Source organism: Chaetura pelagica, unplaced genomic scaffold (assembly GCF_000747805.2).
Source record: "Chaetura pelagica isolate M959 unplaced genomic scaffold, ChaPel_1.0 scaffold117, whole genome shotgun sequence".
Lineage (NCBI taxonomy): Eukaryota > Metazoa > Chordata > Aves > Apodiformes > Apodidae > Chaetura > Chaetura pelagica.
The window spans coordinates 2,524,903-2,541,588 of NW_009954185.1; the positions used below are offsets into that span (position 1 = coordinate 2,524,903).

At 36.4% G+C, this 16,686-nt stretch overlaps 1 protein-coding gene across 1 annotated transcript in view; it reads left to right on the plus strand.

Moving 5' to 3' along the window:
* Positions 1-16,686, plus strand: part of PIK3C2G (phosphatidylinositol-4-phosphate 3-kinase, catalytic subunit type 2 gamma) — a 198,604-nt gene that overhangs the window by 64,482 nt on the left and 117,436 nt on the right. The window contains 3 exon segments of the mRNA XM_010002943.1: positions 2,278-2,392; positions 4,126-4,256; positions 9,081-9,269. Of these exon segments, the coding sequence (XP_010001245.1) occupies positions 2,278-2,392; positions 4,126-4,256; positions 9,081-9,269 (435 nt within the window).

Below are 16,686 nucleotides of genomic sequence, written 5' to 3' on the forward strand. Positions count from 1 at the left end.
AGGGAAAGATATGTCTGAAAAATATGCACCATATTTCACAGGTACTGGTGCCCCTTTCCATCTTTTTAAAAATGCCTCCTGTGTTTTCAGGCTGGCCTTAGTGCAAAGAGTGATTTACTAGTAGGAGACACGTAAGTTGCTCACTTATTTGTAAATGTGTAGCCTATGCTACACTATATACAAGCCATAAATATGTGTCTGCTTTTTAAAACTAATTCATTTTTTCTTACCAGATATCATCTCTATGCTCTCAAAGTGGTTTAATGTTCTTGGTTTAAGTCACAGTTCTGCCATCTGTTTTAAGATGTGAAGTCTTCTCAGTCCAACAAAGACACATTGCTTTCCTTGCTGTATCTCCAGCTGAGTACCGTGAGAAGCCCACATGCCAATTCTTCCTTGTCTTCCTGGACAGTCTTCAGCCACATTGCACTGGGTGCAAATGAGTTGAAATATTGAGCTCAGGAAATCTCTCAGTTAAACACATCTACAGTGCCTCTGAGGTCTGTGCTACTTCTTTTACTTTCCTATACAGGTTTTCCAGGGAAAAAAAAATCCACGTTATGGATTCTTCTTTAAAGCCCCCTGTAGTTTTAGAGCACAATATGAAAGTGATTAGCAGTAATGAGATCTCAAAAGGATAATTTAGTCTTCATGTTCATTCAGTTCTCAGCTACTCTTCTCCCTTCTAACAAAAGCACCAATTAGTTCAAGTTATGTTGTAAACCTCTGTTGGCAAAGGAGTGGTTGAAGAGATGCGACTCATTTATGAAAGGTCATCTGAGTACACATCACAGAAAACAACTTCGAACCGCTGATCACTTTCATAATCACATCAGTGACCTAAATGGGAAAGACTTCATATCACACAACTGTTTTCCCCTGAGTGCTAGCTTGTCAACATCATAGCTCCTATTTCTGCCTCCCTTCCCTTGCAAATACACCTACAGCTGCAAAAGAAACTTCAGAAAATTATTTTGCCTTTAATCTTCCTGAGCTGTGTTCTCACAATAAAATAAAATGTTTGCACTAACAACATGAATAGCTTGAGAAGTGAAAAATAAAAATTATCCCTGCGTTAGCTTTGCACTGAGTGTTGACTATGGAAATTATTTTGCAGGAGTTTCTTATTTCTTAGTTTGGTGACTATTTATTTCAGTTTGCAATTCAAAAGGTACTTTCTTGCAGCAAGGTCGCAATCTCATGCTGGAATCAAAAGTCCATCTGGGTTCTCTTGTACCTCTAACATTCTCATCTCAAGTAGAATCTATGCACTGAAAACTCATCTGCCTGACTGGTTTATTCTATGGTTTGCTGGTTATTTTACAATGGGCAGAAGAGAATCTAGTTCATTCTCTCTGTTGTATTGGCTGAGCAGTGCTTGGAATGACCATAATAAAAACTATTTGTTTGGTAAAAAAATATAGTCGGTATAATAAAATTACTGACTTCACTAAACATGTGTACAAAGTAAATTGTAAGCCTGGATTATGTCTCTTCCTTTATTCAGGTACTGCATTCTTAATTTGAGTGGATTGGTTACGATTAGAATATACACCTAAACCTTCTAATTTTACTCAACGTCTTGAGAATGAATTGTGTTGAACTGCCTAATCATGATGGGTTTCTTATCTGCAGACCTGTTTCTGATAAGACTTATACATACAGTGCTTAGACTGGTACTTCATACCATAATCTTCATCTGTCCAACAACCATATGCAGAACATGTGGTACAAACTATCCCACTCAAACTTGTTCCAGCTCTTTGGAGACTGGTTTCATACTCATGCTTTCCTGCCACCTACACGTAAAGTCAATAAGGATCTGTCATGGTTGCAGTAGGTTGCCATGAGTTTCTTCTTTTTGTAGAATAAATGTATGCTACCCTCCACCTTATATAGCGTTTTGACACTTCACAATCTCTAATATATCTGTCCTCAAAATACGTCTTGAGATAGCAATATGGCATTATCCTAGTTTTAAACCTAGCTTAAATGGCAATCTCTGTTACATGGGAAGTCAGCTGACCTAGAATGTCTTAGCAGTGTAATTTGTGTCATGATCCCTGCAACTGCACAAGTACCACTATAGCCATGGGGCCATCAGTGTACAACCTCCACTGATGTAGGCCAGATTTCTACTCGCCACATAAAGATGAAAGGTTTGTACTTTTTCTTGTCTTTTAAGCTATCCAGTTCCATGTTCTTTCATGTAATTTCAATAAACTATTCACCTTGTCTCCAGAACTGATTAGGTACTTTTGTCTGTGTGTATTGCAGGCAGCTCGTGCATGGAACTGTGCTGCTTAACATGACATTGTACAGCACACTCACAACAACAATGATTGCCCCTGGCATCTGCAGTACTGATACACCAACCTCAGTAACATTGCAGGTAAGAAGGCAAGAAAGCAGAGGAAAGAGTTGTTTTTCAAGGAAATGCCAGAAAAAGGATTCTTCCCACAGCTCATTGAACCACACAAATTCAAAATCCTATTTCTTTTAGAGAGTATGTTAATGGATGGAAGTCACTGTGGCAAACATACAGGGTACTTTCCATATTGAATACCACCTCTAATGGCTAGAGAAGGTTTTTGTAGGGTAATTTTTGTTGTTATCATTTTGGTAACAAAAATACTTTTGACACAAATTAATGACTTTGCACCTGACTTACAGCTGCCTTTTCAAATAAGAACTTTTGTTTTGAGTACTATTGAATTGCACGTCACTATAAATGTCACATACAGCTTGCAATTAGTCTGAGTAGCATAAAAGATTTTAAAAGGAAGTAGCTACAAAAAAAACTGACAATAGCATCCGTATAGCTCTCCCTCAATGACTGCCTGCTGAGCACCCACTCATTCTGGGCATAATGGTGCTCCTAGTATTGAAAATGCGTTAGGTCTGCACCATAGTTTTCTCACCTTTCCAAGGTAAATTAACAACTGAATACTTCAAGGTTAAAATCAATTGTTTTCTTTATTAAAAAGCTGAACTATTATTAGCAAATGACATGTAAAAGCAACAGATAAATGGGACTGGCCTAAAAATGCCCTATTTTTAATAGACAAGCAAACTAGGAGTTTTGAGGAGTTCAGTCAAAGATGATGTCTTAAAATAGCTCCTCCTATTAATAATAAAAGGAGGTTGAGACAATAAATGGCTATTAATTTATAATCTCTCTCTGCTGAAAGAAATGAAACATGAGTATCTCTCCCCACACCTCATTTTCAGATATTCTTATGCATATGACAGTGTCACAATTTGTGAACAAGCTGGAAATGTCACAAAGATAGCTTTTTTGATTGACAATATGCATTTAGTAGGGAATAATTTTGTTAATCTTTAGAAGAGTGATGCATATCAAATACATATCTTTTTAAAAAATAGATATAGATAAGAGATTATGGTGTACATTAATAAACCAAAATGGAATGTATTAATTGAAGAACAACTTCGATTTTCAACTAAGTCAGATTGTCAGGCACCTCAAGCTTCATAATTGTGGTTGTATATTTTCTTTGTCTGTATATTAAAAACATTGTTTTAATTTTCTGACACCCATAACGAGTGTAAATAATGAAAACTATGTAGACACTGTAAAGTATAAATGAAATTTAACATCCTGAAGTGAAATCAGGGATCTGATGTCCATTTCTTACACTGGCGAACTCCACATCAGAATTATCCCTACTTTTTCAGAAGAAAGAAATATTTTTAAAATTTGCATAAATAGAAACTTGCCATTTAAGAACTATATCATTTGAAATCAGAAAAGGAGAAAAAAGGAAAAAAAAACCCAACACTTCAACTTTGAAAACAGAAATCCATTGGATGAAACTCTACCAGAAAAGTCAGTGACAAAGCTCCCACTGATTTTTGTGGCCTGAGTTTATCACCAACATATTTAAGTAATATATTACATACAGTGAACATCCTCAAAATAATTATTCCCTCTTCTTTATCTCATATTTTGTATGCTTCCTGCATAAATCCAAGGTAACATTTATTGACAATTGTATCTCAGAACAGATATTGCTAAATGGAATTCTTTGTTTGTCTGTCATTTTTGGAGGGGGGGTTATTATTTTTTTCATTCTTTTGTTGTGTTGTTTTTTTTAAAAAAAGGTTGACTTTCCAGAAACTAATTTGGACTTCATTAAACCCGAACCTCAAGAAAGAAGAGGTGATCTTGAAGAAGCAACCAAAGAGTGCCTGAAGCATATTACAAAACTTTCACAGACACATTCTCTCTTGCTGTAAGTTGTTCACAGCTAGACCTGCTGATTCTTGGCTCGCTATACCTGTCCTATTGATCACAATTAAATGTATCTAGTTCTTTAAAACCAAAATTTTCCTTTGAAGCAGCCTCACTAAATTGATTTGAGAAGTAATGGCCAGGTAAGAGAACAGATCACAGAAAAGCCTAAATAAGCCCCTGGAGCTGACAGTGTATTGTATCAGTTTAGAAAAGGATTGTTTTTCCCGTTCTGTTACTCTGTCTTTTTGTGTCTTTGAAACAAGAATCACAGAATCTTAGGGGTTGGAAGAGACCTCAAAAGATCATCTAGACCAACCCCCCTGCCAGAGCAGGACCACCTAGAGTACATCACACAGGAACTTGTCCAGGCAGGCTTTGAATGTCTCCAATGAAGGAGACTCCACAACCTCCCTGGGCAGAAACTGATTTGTCTTTCTAATCATACAATTTTCAGGTGATGCAGTAAATCTGCATCAGTATTAGCAAGAAAACCTTTGGGTTCTATGAAGATCAGCCTCTTTTCATAATAATACACTCAGACCTCAGCTGTAGTAGTTAAATGGCAAATAATCAGTCAAACAATCTCTGTCAAGTTATAAGCAAGGAAAGAAGTATGGAAAGTTCAGCTTTTACAGAAGGTGGATAAAAACAAAGTGAACAAAAGCACACTGTAGATACTGAGGCAGTTTAGTATGCTGAGCTAGATGTATTTTACACAATCAGTTTGGGTTATGTACTATATAAAATAATTTTAGATATAATCAGAGTGCAATTGGGAACACAGGTGCTTACAGAGAGCCATTATTCCAATCACAGTTAATTGCATGAATTAATCCTCCATCAAAGGCCAAAAGGTGCATTAGTTGTACAATAACTAAATAACTTAAAGCCAGTTCAGCCCTTTCAGTGTACTATGATGCATCTGTTAAGTTGACTTGTCTGTGCTGGTTTCTGTTGTTGGTTGTTTGAGGGGTTTTTAAAAAAAAATTCTTGAAACAAAAGACAAGAGACAAAGTTGCTGGTGTATTCAATTTTCAGGAAGACAGGATGAAACTTAAAATTATTTTTATTAAACCTGGGACCTGGGATTTTGTTCTTTTTTATTTTTCAGCACAAATGGGAGGTTCGTATTTTATTTTGAATAGCCGCTGGGCCCTGGCAAGTTGCCAGTAAAATTTTCACCTGAAAAAGATGCTTCAGAAGTGATTAGGGGAACTTCCAGCGAATATATCTGACCTCTATTCTTGGTAAAATGGTGGGTTCTTTAAGAAGGAATAAGATCTGTAAGCATTTATCCAAGTACAGAGTAATTTCCAAAGAAAGTGTGGCTTTTGTGATTAGAAACCCTCCCTCACCAAACTGTTGCTGTGCTGAAATATTGGCAGTGAGTGCAGGGACACTGGGGATTTGGTGGATGTTCAAAACTCTTTGCTGAGGTTCCACATCAGATTGTTGAAGAATTGAAGTTACCACAGGTTTAGATAAAAACTGGTTAAAGGCAACAATTGGTTGTTTATTTGTGACAGAATGAAAAGTCAGGGTCTTTCAGTTCTCATGGTTGGGACTTGTTTCATTCAGTGTCTTCATCAATGACATGCAGAAGGAAGTAGACAGGAAAATCTCCAGGTTTGCAAATGGCACTGAGCTCTGCCAGATTGTCAAACATCATGGCATAGAGGGGAGATCGAGAAGAACCTTACAAAAGTGGGCATAAACATGCTAGATGAGCTTCAGTGTGGGTATATTTAGGAGGACATGATTAAGGAAAAATTATCTAGGCATCTTTACAGGAAACTGAAATCAGAACTGGCAGTTACAATAGGTCTTGACGTTACTGCTTGCCTTTCCCTGAGTTCATGTCTACAACAAACAGCAGCAGCCAAAAGTGCCAACAAAGTATTGGGCATAGTCAGGAAGGGTGCAAACAGGAAGCCAGTGTGTGCCATTTCCTTGCTGTCTAAAACCCTGACATGCTGTATGTTGACTATCCTGCATAGCTCTTGTCTTCACAATTTGAGAAAGTCACAGGAGATCTGGGAAATGTACAGAGAAGGGCAACCAAAATGATTAAAGGGATTAAGCAGCTGCTTAACCAAGAGAAGCAAAAAGGCTGTGACTCCTTAGTTTGGAGAGAATACTAGAGGATTTGTGTATGCAAGATTAAGTTTTATAAAATCATGATGAATTGTGATGAGAAAGGTCACTTCCAGTTGGATGAATAGTGGATCAGGTTTAAAAAAGTGTGGTGATGCTGCATGCTTTGCTAGTCTGTCCATGGGAGAGAAACTTGCAAGTGAGAATGAGTGCCAGGGGACAGAAATTTGCATTTGCTAGCTTTGCTGCTCTTTCCTCTGTTTCCCTTTTTCTTGTTCTGCTTTAGTACTGAACATGGGAAAAACAGATCAGAAGCATTTGAACTTATTTTTGCCATTCCCTCCACAAAAATACTAATTATTAAGACGAACTAATGAAGTTTTCACAGAAGCAGTTTCCTTCATTTAGCGAAAGGGATTAATGAAAACTTTTAAACTAGACAGTACTGAATTATTTAGGCTTTAAGATATTTATTTTTATTTCTGTTGAGCAGAAGGCTATGTATTTTTAATACAGCTGTTACAAAAAACAAAAACAATCCAACAACAACAAAAAACCAACAAAAACCCCCAACAAACAACAAGAAAAATCAACTACATATTTATCAGTAAAGATTGTTTATTAGCATCTTATCTCTATTGAGCCAAATAAATGTCCAGATAGGCATAACAATCTTCAGATGCTATATCATACTTTACCACCTGTCTTAAATGTCTTGTTATATGTATATGTAAATTTTTGTTACAACTAAGAAACTTCAAATCAAAACCTGAAAAACCGCTGCCTAACCTTTAATTTCATTTCTGATCTTTAAAACATTGAAGAGAAAATGGCATTTCCTCTGGAGTGAAGTCAGAGAAAGAAATCTGTTACTTAAAAAACCTCATACAAGGACTGATTTCTTATCTGGTTTTGTAAACTCAGTAGAGGCTTTAGCTGCTTTAATCTGAACAACAGATTTTCTGGTTTGGAGGATGCTGTTTGAAAGCTTAAATGTCTGTTTAAAGTCAACATATAAAAGGGGTCCTTTAGCTGAACTGTCCTGCAGAATGCCATCTGAATGCATAAGAAAACCAGGTAATAAAGTCTTAGGCCTACTTTTATCTGTTTTTCTATGTGTGACTTAGACACACAAATACAAAGACATCTATCTATTGTCACAAATAGACATGATGTGAATTCTGAAGCTGTTTCTTGAAATTGTTACCATAATGGTACTTTTTTTTAAAATGATCACTAAACACCATGACAGAATTTGTATCACAGATTAATCTCCTGCATACTTTCATGAGCTTATTTTCCTAAAGGGAAGAAATAAACGTGCACTTTTGTGACAGTAAAACACATGCCCATATTTGTACCATCACTCTTTGTCACTCAGTGCTTGGCTATTCGAAATTGCAAAGAAGAAAATTTCTCCAGTGTAATGGAGGCAAAGGGACTCATTGCTATGGCATGTGAAAGAGCAGGGCTATTACAGTTTTTTGGCTTAGCCTGTCCCAAAACATTGCAAGTAGAAGGAAAAAGACCTTGTCAGGAATGCAAACATTTGATTTTGAGCCCTGCTTATGAATCTGGATAATGAAATGCTTGACTGGAGCTGATCTCTTTATTTACTGCCTTATACAAGGTTTCTTACACCTTACTCTGAAATATCTAGGTAGTCTTAAAGGCAGTTTCATTATGTTAAGTAGATGGATCACCTATCTGGCCAAGTATGACCAAGAAAACCAATGTTCCTCTTTGTTTCAGTAATGGTTTGTGTGAAGTGGAGATCAGTTTACACTCTCAGAGCTTGCTTTTGAAGGCCATGGTGTAAAATTAAGGAGACTGCCTGAGTTTGTCTCTCATGGGGATTTACTCTTTCTGTTTTCAGATAGTACCAAAACTTTGGATTTAATATTCATGAGGCAAAGACCTCTGAATTATTGACGTATTAGAGCATATATAACAAAAATTATTCTGAGGTATTTCTCACTGTGGTGAAATATTGTGTGATAACAGACCATTATGTCAGTTAGATATCTAATATCTCTATGAGGATTTTGCTGTTGTATCCTTTGTGTACAGTGAAGTGTGGCATGCTAATTCCTATGAAAAGACCTAGCAGTTGCTGGGAGTTTTCCTTCCCTTTTCCAAACTTGTACCAGTGCTAGGGAAAATCACACTGTCTGCATGCACATGTACTCATGTTCTTATGTATATTGTATGCATGTGCCTAAATTCTGTTTAGATACACTAAAAATAGGCACACTTTCATTAGACAATGAAAGCAAGGACATGAATGTAAGCTATGGCTAGCAGTGTTGCACACCTAGTTGTTACATTGGTTAATTAGAGTTGATGTGCAGCAGATGAATGTAACAGTAATTTATCCCATGATAACTGCACCTTCTTTGTCACAAAAAAAGCAGTAAAAACAAACACTACCAACAACAGAGATGATGGAGAAGAAAAATGAGAGTGCTTGAGAAGTGAAATAACCATATATGTGTACCTTTTGACACTTCATTTTTATATGACCCAAGGCTGACAGATCCAGAGTATAAGCATCACTTTCTTATAAAAGCTGGTCTGCAGAAAATTATAGCCTACCTGAAGGAAAACACAGACACAGCTGAAAAGCAGTGTACTGTATTACTTGGCTTCTCTGAACGATAAAGTTTGTTGCTACACAAAGCTCCAGGTGTTTTTAATTTCCAACTGAATTTCTAATCTTCTCTTCCAGACTCTCAGAACAGCAGAAAAGAATATTATGGTTTTGTCGTTACTATTGCAATAATCAAAATTGCTCCCTTCCTCTGATACTGGGCAGTGCACCCAGCTGGGATCGAACGACTATATCTGAAATGTATGCCATGTTGAGAACATGGATATTTTCTAACCCTCTGGAGGCACTTGGGCTTCTGACTTTCAGGTAAGGAAAAGTTAACCAAGTAGTAAAATAACAATAAAAGAATGATGATGTGCTGAGTAATTCAGCACTTCAGTTTGCTCAGCACAGTATCATGCTTTGTTGGTTCACTACTTTGCTTTCAGTTCTGTCCCAGCATCAAAGTGAAGATATAGTTGCAACACTTGTAATGACCTTGAGTTCAACATGCCAGCTTTGCCTTCATGGCTAAGAGGTTTTTCTGTTTCTTAAGATAATCAAAAGAGTATTTCATTCTCTGTAGCAGATTTGATCAGTTTCTAGTAACTTGATCAGTCATATACCTAGCACTTACATAACACTCCGTATCTTCAAACTACTGTACAGAGATTAAGTGACTAATGAGAGAAATATGCCTCTAGATTATGATACCATATAAATATGTACAGTCCCACCTATAGCCCATCTTTCTGAATTAGAATGAAACTTTGAAGTTATTTTCTCACACTTTTAATACATTCTGTTATGATGCCTTATATTCCACCCCTACTTCTTACACTGGGAGCAGATTGTTTGTTGGAAGGCTTTCTTGATGTTAGAGATAGTCTTACCTATGATGTAATTGCAGATGTCAGGGGACAGAATCTGTGTCAGCAGTTGCATTTCCTGTGAAAGCTCGGGAGGTATTTTTCATTAAGTGATCTACCTGTGAAAACATTAAACATGCAGATGAAGTGGTTGAGCAAATTCAGTTTATCAAGCCCTTGCTTGCCTGGTTAAGCACAAGTGGCACCAGCTTTGCAATCTCAGTTACATGTTTGAAAGAATATCTCTACTAGAATCTTCACTTGAGGAAAGATCTTCTAGAGTCAAGTCCATATTATTAAAAAATAGTTATGTAATAATATAAAACTGACTATCAGCTGTTATTTTCCTCTGTATACGATTTCCTAAGAACACCTGTGCCTCAGATTTATAGCAAAACTATTTGCAGTTTCACATGTTTGCGTACATGTATTTTTTACATTTGGTGGCAATGATGGAAGCAGAGATCCTGAAAGATCAGATTCTGGAATCATAGTATTGTTATCTTATTTACTGCTATTAAATTACTAGAATCTGATTTATAAAAGAACCAGGTAGAACATATATGAGCAGTGTGTTGTCTTCCACACCCCAAGAGTACCAAGAGATTTAGAGATAATTAGTCAGAGCATACCAGGCTTTCAGACCAGAATTTTTGTAAAATTTTGTTTCTCTGTATGGGTGGCATTTCTGCAAATGAAGGACTTGATTGTTCTTTGAAGATGCAGCTCTAGATCAGGGTGTGGTGCAGACTATCAGTCTTGTCAGGTGATTCACAGGATAGTTAATATGACTCATCCTGTCACAGAGCTTCCCAGCAGGTAGTGGATGCACTGTACACACTGTTCATTCCAACTACCACAAAGATTGCTGGCAGGAAAAGACAGGAAGATGTCATCACTGCCTCTCTCCTGGTGCCACAGTTGGGAGTGGCTGGCACCTGCAGTAGTGCCAAAGAACAAGTGCTTCTGATCAGGATCTTAGCTGGTTTGTCCCTTTAGTTTCTTTCTCACAAAAGATAAAATCAGTTTGTTTGTTTTTTCTTGTTTGTTCTTTTTTTTTCTTCTTCTTTTTTCTTTATGCTAGCACTACAGAAAGAAGTTCTGGATAACAGTACAAATTCTCTAAAAACAAAATCCACGATATTTTGTAGGTACATGAAAAAGTGGAAAGCTAATCTTCAGAAACAGAAGGTTTACATTTCCTTAAAGATGTCTAGTTTCCGAGATGTCTAGGTCGTGTGATTTAACTGCTGAGACAAATGTTGATGCCAATGGAGAGCATGGATTGAAGAACGGGAGTACTTTCCATTTATATACGTTCTTTTCTGAGGTTTCTTCTTGTGGTTCTTCTCTTTCTCAGATTTCAATAATTTTGAAAAGTAAAGTAGCACTGGATAGAGTCCAGCTTTCCTTTGGATTGTAGGCTTCATACCTGAGCCATTCTTGAAGGGTCATTCAACTCTATCCTGTATTATGTTTGATGCTGACAGTTCATCATCTCAGTTCCTCACTTCATCATCCATGAAACAGCTCTCTTATTTCTTATGATTACTGAGACAGCTGAAAGGTCCATGTTAATTCAAAACATAAGCATAGTACAGGAGAAAATATCTTCTTATATTAACTTCTATTTTAAGGACTTGTGTTACCAGCACTACTAAATCATAGGTAAGTAAAATTAATTAGGATTAATCTTTGTCTAAATGTACCATTAGTGTAATGCAAGGATACAGGAGCAGATGTACTAAATCAGACCAAAAACCAGTTTCATGCATGCTGTCTCCAATGGTGACCAAAAATCTAGGCAAGACAAAGAGAGTGGACCAAACATAATGGTACTGTGCTACTCACCCAACTTCCCATAATCTGCAGGTCAGATATTTCCCAAGACAGAACATTTTGGCTTAGGAGCCCTCTTGTATTTTTCTCCTATGTTTTTTTCCCAAATAAAAATTAATTCCACATAAACATCTAGATTTCAGAATATCCTGTAGCAAGCAGATCCAGAGTTCAGCTCTATTTTCTATGTACCACAATTAACCGCATTGATTAGAAGTACTGTAAAAGAGACCAAGAGTTTCCGGTCACTCCACATTTTGGATGCTTCCTTTGCTGGAACTTCAGTTTGCAGTGTCACTCTGTTGTCTTTAAGAGAACCTGAATTCCTCCTGCAGGCATGTGCTTACTCTTTCTGTAGTTTAGAGAGGGTTCTCAAAATCACTAGTCACTTTCGCAAGCCTTGGGCTAAGGAGTTTAAATCGTCCTTCTCAAGGCAAAAAAAGCAGCATCTGTCTTGATAATTAAGCTCAAGCTCTTTTTTGAAAGGATGAAAAAATGAAAATGCTACTTCATTGCCTGGGTTAGAAGGCAGCATCCCAGAGCTTAGGGAGGGGTATCATGGTCCATCAGATCAAGCCCCGTTATTACTCACCTGAGTTAAAATGCTCATTGCAACTTTCTCAAACATCTGAATTGTTTTGTTCACAACACAGTTAAATGTAACATTTAACAGATAGTTCTTGTTCTTCGAGTGTGTCTCTCCTGCTTATGCTCTTCCACTTTGCAGGCACATCTCAAGGCAGCCAAATGATAACATACTTATTTATGCCATGGAAATGAAGAACTTCCAGAAATTGGAAACACAACCATGGTACACTTCGCAGATAAATTCAGGAGCAACTTTGCATCCAGTACTTGCAACAAGTGCATTGATTTTTAAAGCCCCAGAAGCCAACACTTAAAAAAACAATTTGAAAAATAATGAATATTTCTTTAATCAATAAAGACAGGATGCAGAGGGTGGCAGGGGGAAGTGCAGAATAAGATTTTATACTCTTAGTTTTACCTCTAATTTCAGGGAAGGGTGATTATAAGCCATTGCCTGAAAAATAAGGTTTTACCTAAGGCAGAAGATAGAGAGCTCATCCCTCCTACTCAGCACTGCTTATTGGCACCCTGTGCATTTTACCATTGATTTCAGTTATTGAGTTTGGCAAAAAGCCAAGCTTTAGTGGAGCTAGAGTTTTATAACTGTATCTGCTTTGCATGGCACACGAGCCAGGGAAATTACACCAGTACACTTGTTTAGTCAGAGAATTTTCTGGATGACAGGAAGAAACAAAAGGCAGTGTTAGAAATGCCATCATTTATGATGTGTTGCTTACATACCAATGTTTTGTGTATGTATAGCACAGCCACACAATTTTTTTTTCATGTTATTTTGCTATTCAAAGTACTGAAAATGAAAGCCAAAACATATTCATTAATGCAAACAGCAGAAGGTTTGCTCCAGCCTTGTTTTTCAGGAACATCTAGAGTACAGTTGCAGCCCTCTGAGGTATCGTGGCTAGGAATCAGGAAATTGAGCTAGAATAAGGAAAGAGCCACTAAAGAAAGGTATGTGCATTTGTAGATATTGTGCATGGCTGTTACTATTCTGAAGAGAGAACTTTTATCAGTAGACAGTGGAGGTTAAGAAATAACCTCCCTGTTAGGCTTAACAATCTTTCCTAGAAACTTTCAGCTAAATTCTAACTCTGCCAGGGCAAGTGCATAGGAAAGGATATTCCTTTAAAACTATGTGCTGATTCAGAGGATTTTGAGATCAGACATTAAGCTGTCAGAGATGTTTTATACTACCTTAGTTAATCCCCTTTAAGGAGTAGGCAGAGTAGGGGAAGATATGACTCCTCTTACCTCTCCTTGACCAGAAAAGATGCCCTTTTGTTTATAACATTCGCCAACCCATGACTGTCACAACATTGTTGATTTTCACATTATGTAGCAGAATATATATTGAGTTTCAGAGTTTAGGATATATACCAATATATGTAAAACTCACTTTCTGACCAGTAGTTACAATAAAATGTGATAGCTTGAAGCCAGATTTTTTTTCTTACACCTTTGAAATCCAAATTGATTTAGATGTGTTGAGTCAAACTGTCATTTCTTTAATAAAAGCAGAATTTGAGCTGTTCCTGAGTGTCCACAATGGAATGTCCCATAGAGTTTTTTAGCAAACAGATACAGCTAGAGCGTATCTTGCCTGTTTGCATCGTACTTGGTTTAAAAGGCTGTAGTTCTGTATCAATGTGGAGAACAAACACAGGCTTATGCAAAGAAATATGATAAGAATAAAGGAACAGTCTACAATTAATTTGACACTTGATGTACAGAAGGCACTACTGATAAAGTTTTTAAACTGCTTTGTAGTAATGTGCATGAAATTTAGTGGCAACTTATGGGAAGATGTATGCATTGTTCAGAATAGACAACTGTTCACTTTAAGCATCATAGTGCTTTTTGCAGTGCCTTTAATAATATTTAATTTTCTTGGCAATAAGTGTGAAGATACTACAACAGACAATTAACAACGGATAACTACGTCGGACAGGGCATGCTTTTCTGTACATAAATGTACAATCTAATCAGGAGGCTAAATCTGTAAATAATTAAGTTCTTCATGTTTTTTTCTTTTGTTTTAATGTAATAGAGAACAAAATTTGTCTTTGTGGTAGGAAGAACCTTCTAGATCATACAGCTTTCAGATGGAAAATTGCTTTTTGTTAACTTCCTCCTATCTTGTTCTCTCCTAGGATATGGTTCACTATATCACCATATGTCTCTATGACACCTTAAACTTATTAATAGTTGTTTTAGTCAGAATTTCTTGCAGAAAATGTATGTAAGCCTTACTTAAAGTATATTTTCTCTGAGTAAATTCTGCAAATCCATCTGCCAATTGATTGGCCAAAGCAAAAGCTAGTGTATCTGATCATGAGCTTTGCAGTGACAGGGGTGATGGGAAGGGTTTTGCATGTCTTAGCACAATGAGAGAATATTTTACTCTTTTTCAACTGAAAATTTTTAAAATTTAGTGTCCTTTTTTACTGATGCTATTTATCTTTCTGTACTATCTTGTAGTTCTTGCTATTTTCTAATCTTCCTACACTTAAACAGTGCTTTCTTTACAAGCCCTCAGAGGAATAAAAAAAATCACCAACAGAAAGCAAATAGCTCTGCTAATGTTGTCTGAGTGCTAGAACTAAAAAAAAAAATAAATCTTAATTTTCATTTTTTAAGTTTCTTTTCTCTTCCTATATAATTACTTTTAGAATACTTAAATTGCCATCCAAACTTATCTCTCTGTTCTTTTAAACTGTTCTGCCATACTTTCTCTTCTGGCCCAGTTGCACCTGTCAGTGATGTGGTATCCTTTACTACTTAAAGGGGTTTTTTTTTGTTTTGAATTGGTATCTTCATTCCAATAGGTTTACTCGTTCAGCCTTCCTTGTTTCTACCAGACTTAATAACATGCATTTTGTGGCACCAGCATCTTCCTTTTTTTTTTTTTTTTTTTTTTTTTTAAATGCAACAGAACTGAAAATGAGAAGGGAATTTCAGAAATGTGCAGCATATTACAAGCCTCTACCTTAAAAAATGACTCATGAAAGGCCACTCTGTTTCCTACAGAGATCCTCACATACTAGAAAATGTAGAGAACTGTTCAGTTCCATTTACCTGACAAATATCTTCCCACAAAGGGTTACTTGAGACAGTGCAATAAAATTAAGGCAATAAAACTGTTAAAAATGAAGTGCACATCTATTTCTCATTTACAGTCAGGTCACCACTGGCAAGTGCTGAATCTCAAGAGAATTCCACTAATCCACAGAATGCTCCAACAGCATTTAGTTTGCTGTTTGAATCTGGTTTAGCTGAAAGGTACAACTAGACAAATATCTCCCTATAGGCCATCTATATGAAAATAAAAAACTTTTAGTTGTTCTTACTTTTAAAGCAAATTGTAATTTATGTTTTTCCAGCTCAAAATTCAAGCTTTACAAAAAACATCTTAAATTCTCAAGGGAGACTCAAGCTGCTTAGACAGAAGTTATAAAATGGGTGGCTGTCAATCTTTGGCATCATGCAAAGGGAGTCTTGAGTTAAACATTAAAGGAAATCAATTTAATAACTCCTGCGGAGTATCACCTGTTGCTAAAGACTAGACTCAACAACTATCATTTAGGTATTCTTTGTTTTTTCAGTAGTGAGCATGTAAACCTGGAACAAACTTATAAGAAGTCATAATCTCTGTTGTGGAGTACTGTCCTGGTTTGAGCCAGCATTTAACCTTGACAATTACTCCTTACCCAAAAGAGGACAAATAAAATCAACTGAAAGAAGAAAGATATAACATGTTACAATTCAGTCAGGTGAATGAGTGAGGAACACCATAGTTCTATTCACTTACTTATTGACCAAAAGGTTGTCTATCTGAGAAAAAAGATATAACTAGAGTTAATTTGAAACCTGGATGAAAATTACCATTTTGAAACTATGCAAAGAAAAAGTCATACAAGCATTGTTAAATTAGCTAAATAGTTAAATTTTCAGAGATTTTGGTAACAATGTTAAAACAACTAGGGAATATGAATGCCTGAATCTCCTGTCACTCTGAAGCCATAATCAGAAGCCACATACCAGAAACCTGATAATCTGTGGTTCAGATCCTTGGCAAAATTCATCTGATATAGATGAGCTATGGAGTAGACATGCTCCTCTTTCTTAGGAGAGTACCCTTAAAGACTGGAATATTGAATTTGCTGTGATACAGCAGTCTCACTTCTCTGCTTCCAGAGTTTTCAGTACATGTAAATAATTGCATATTTACTGTAGCAAACCCTGGAAATCAGCTGTCCCCTAATATCCAAACTATGAAGTTGTTAAGTTCTTAAGCCTAAAATGATTTCTCTTGCTTTGAGTTTCAGAGCAAAAAATTCAACTGATTGTGTCCTTTAATCAAAACTGGTTTATGGATGGAACACTCAAAAATTTGCAGGATTATTCACTGGAAAAACCCCTTTAGCCCTAAT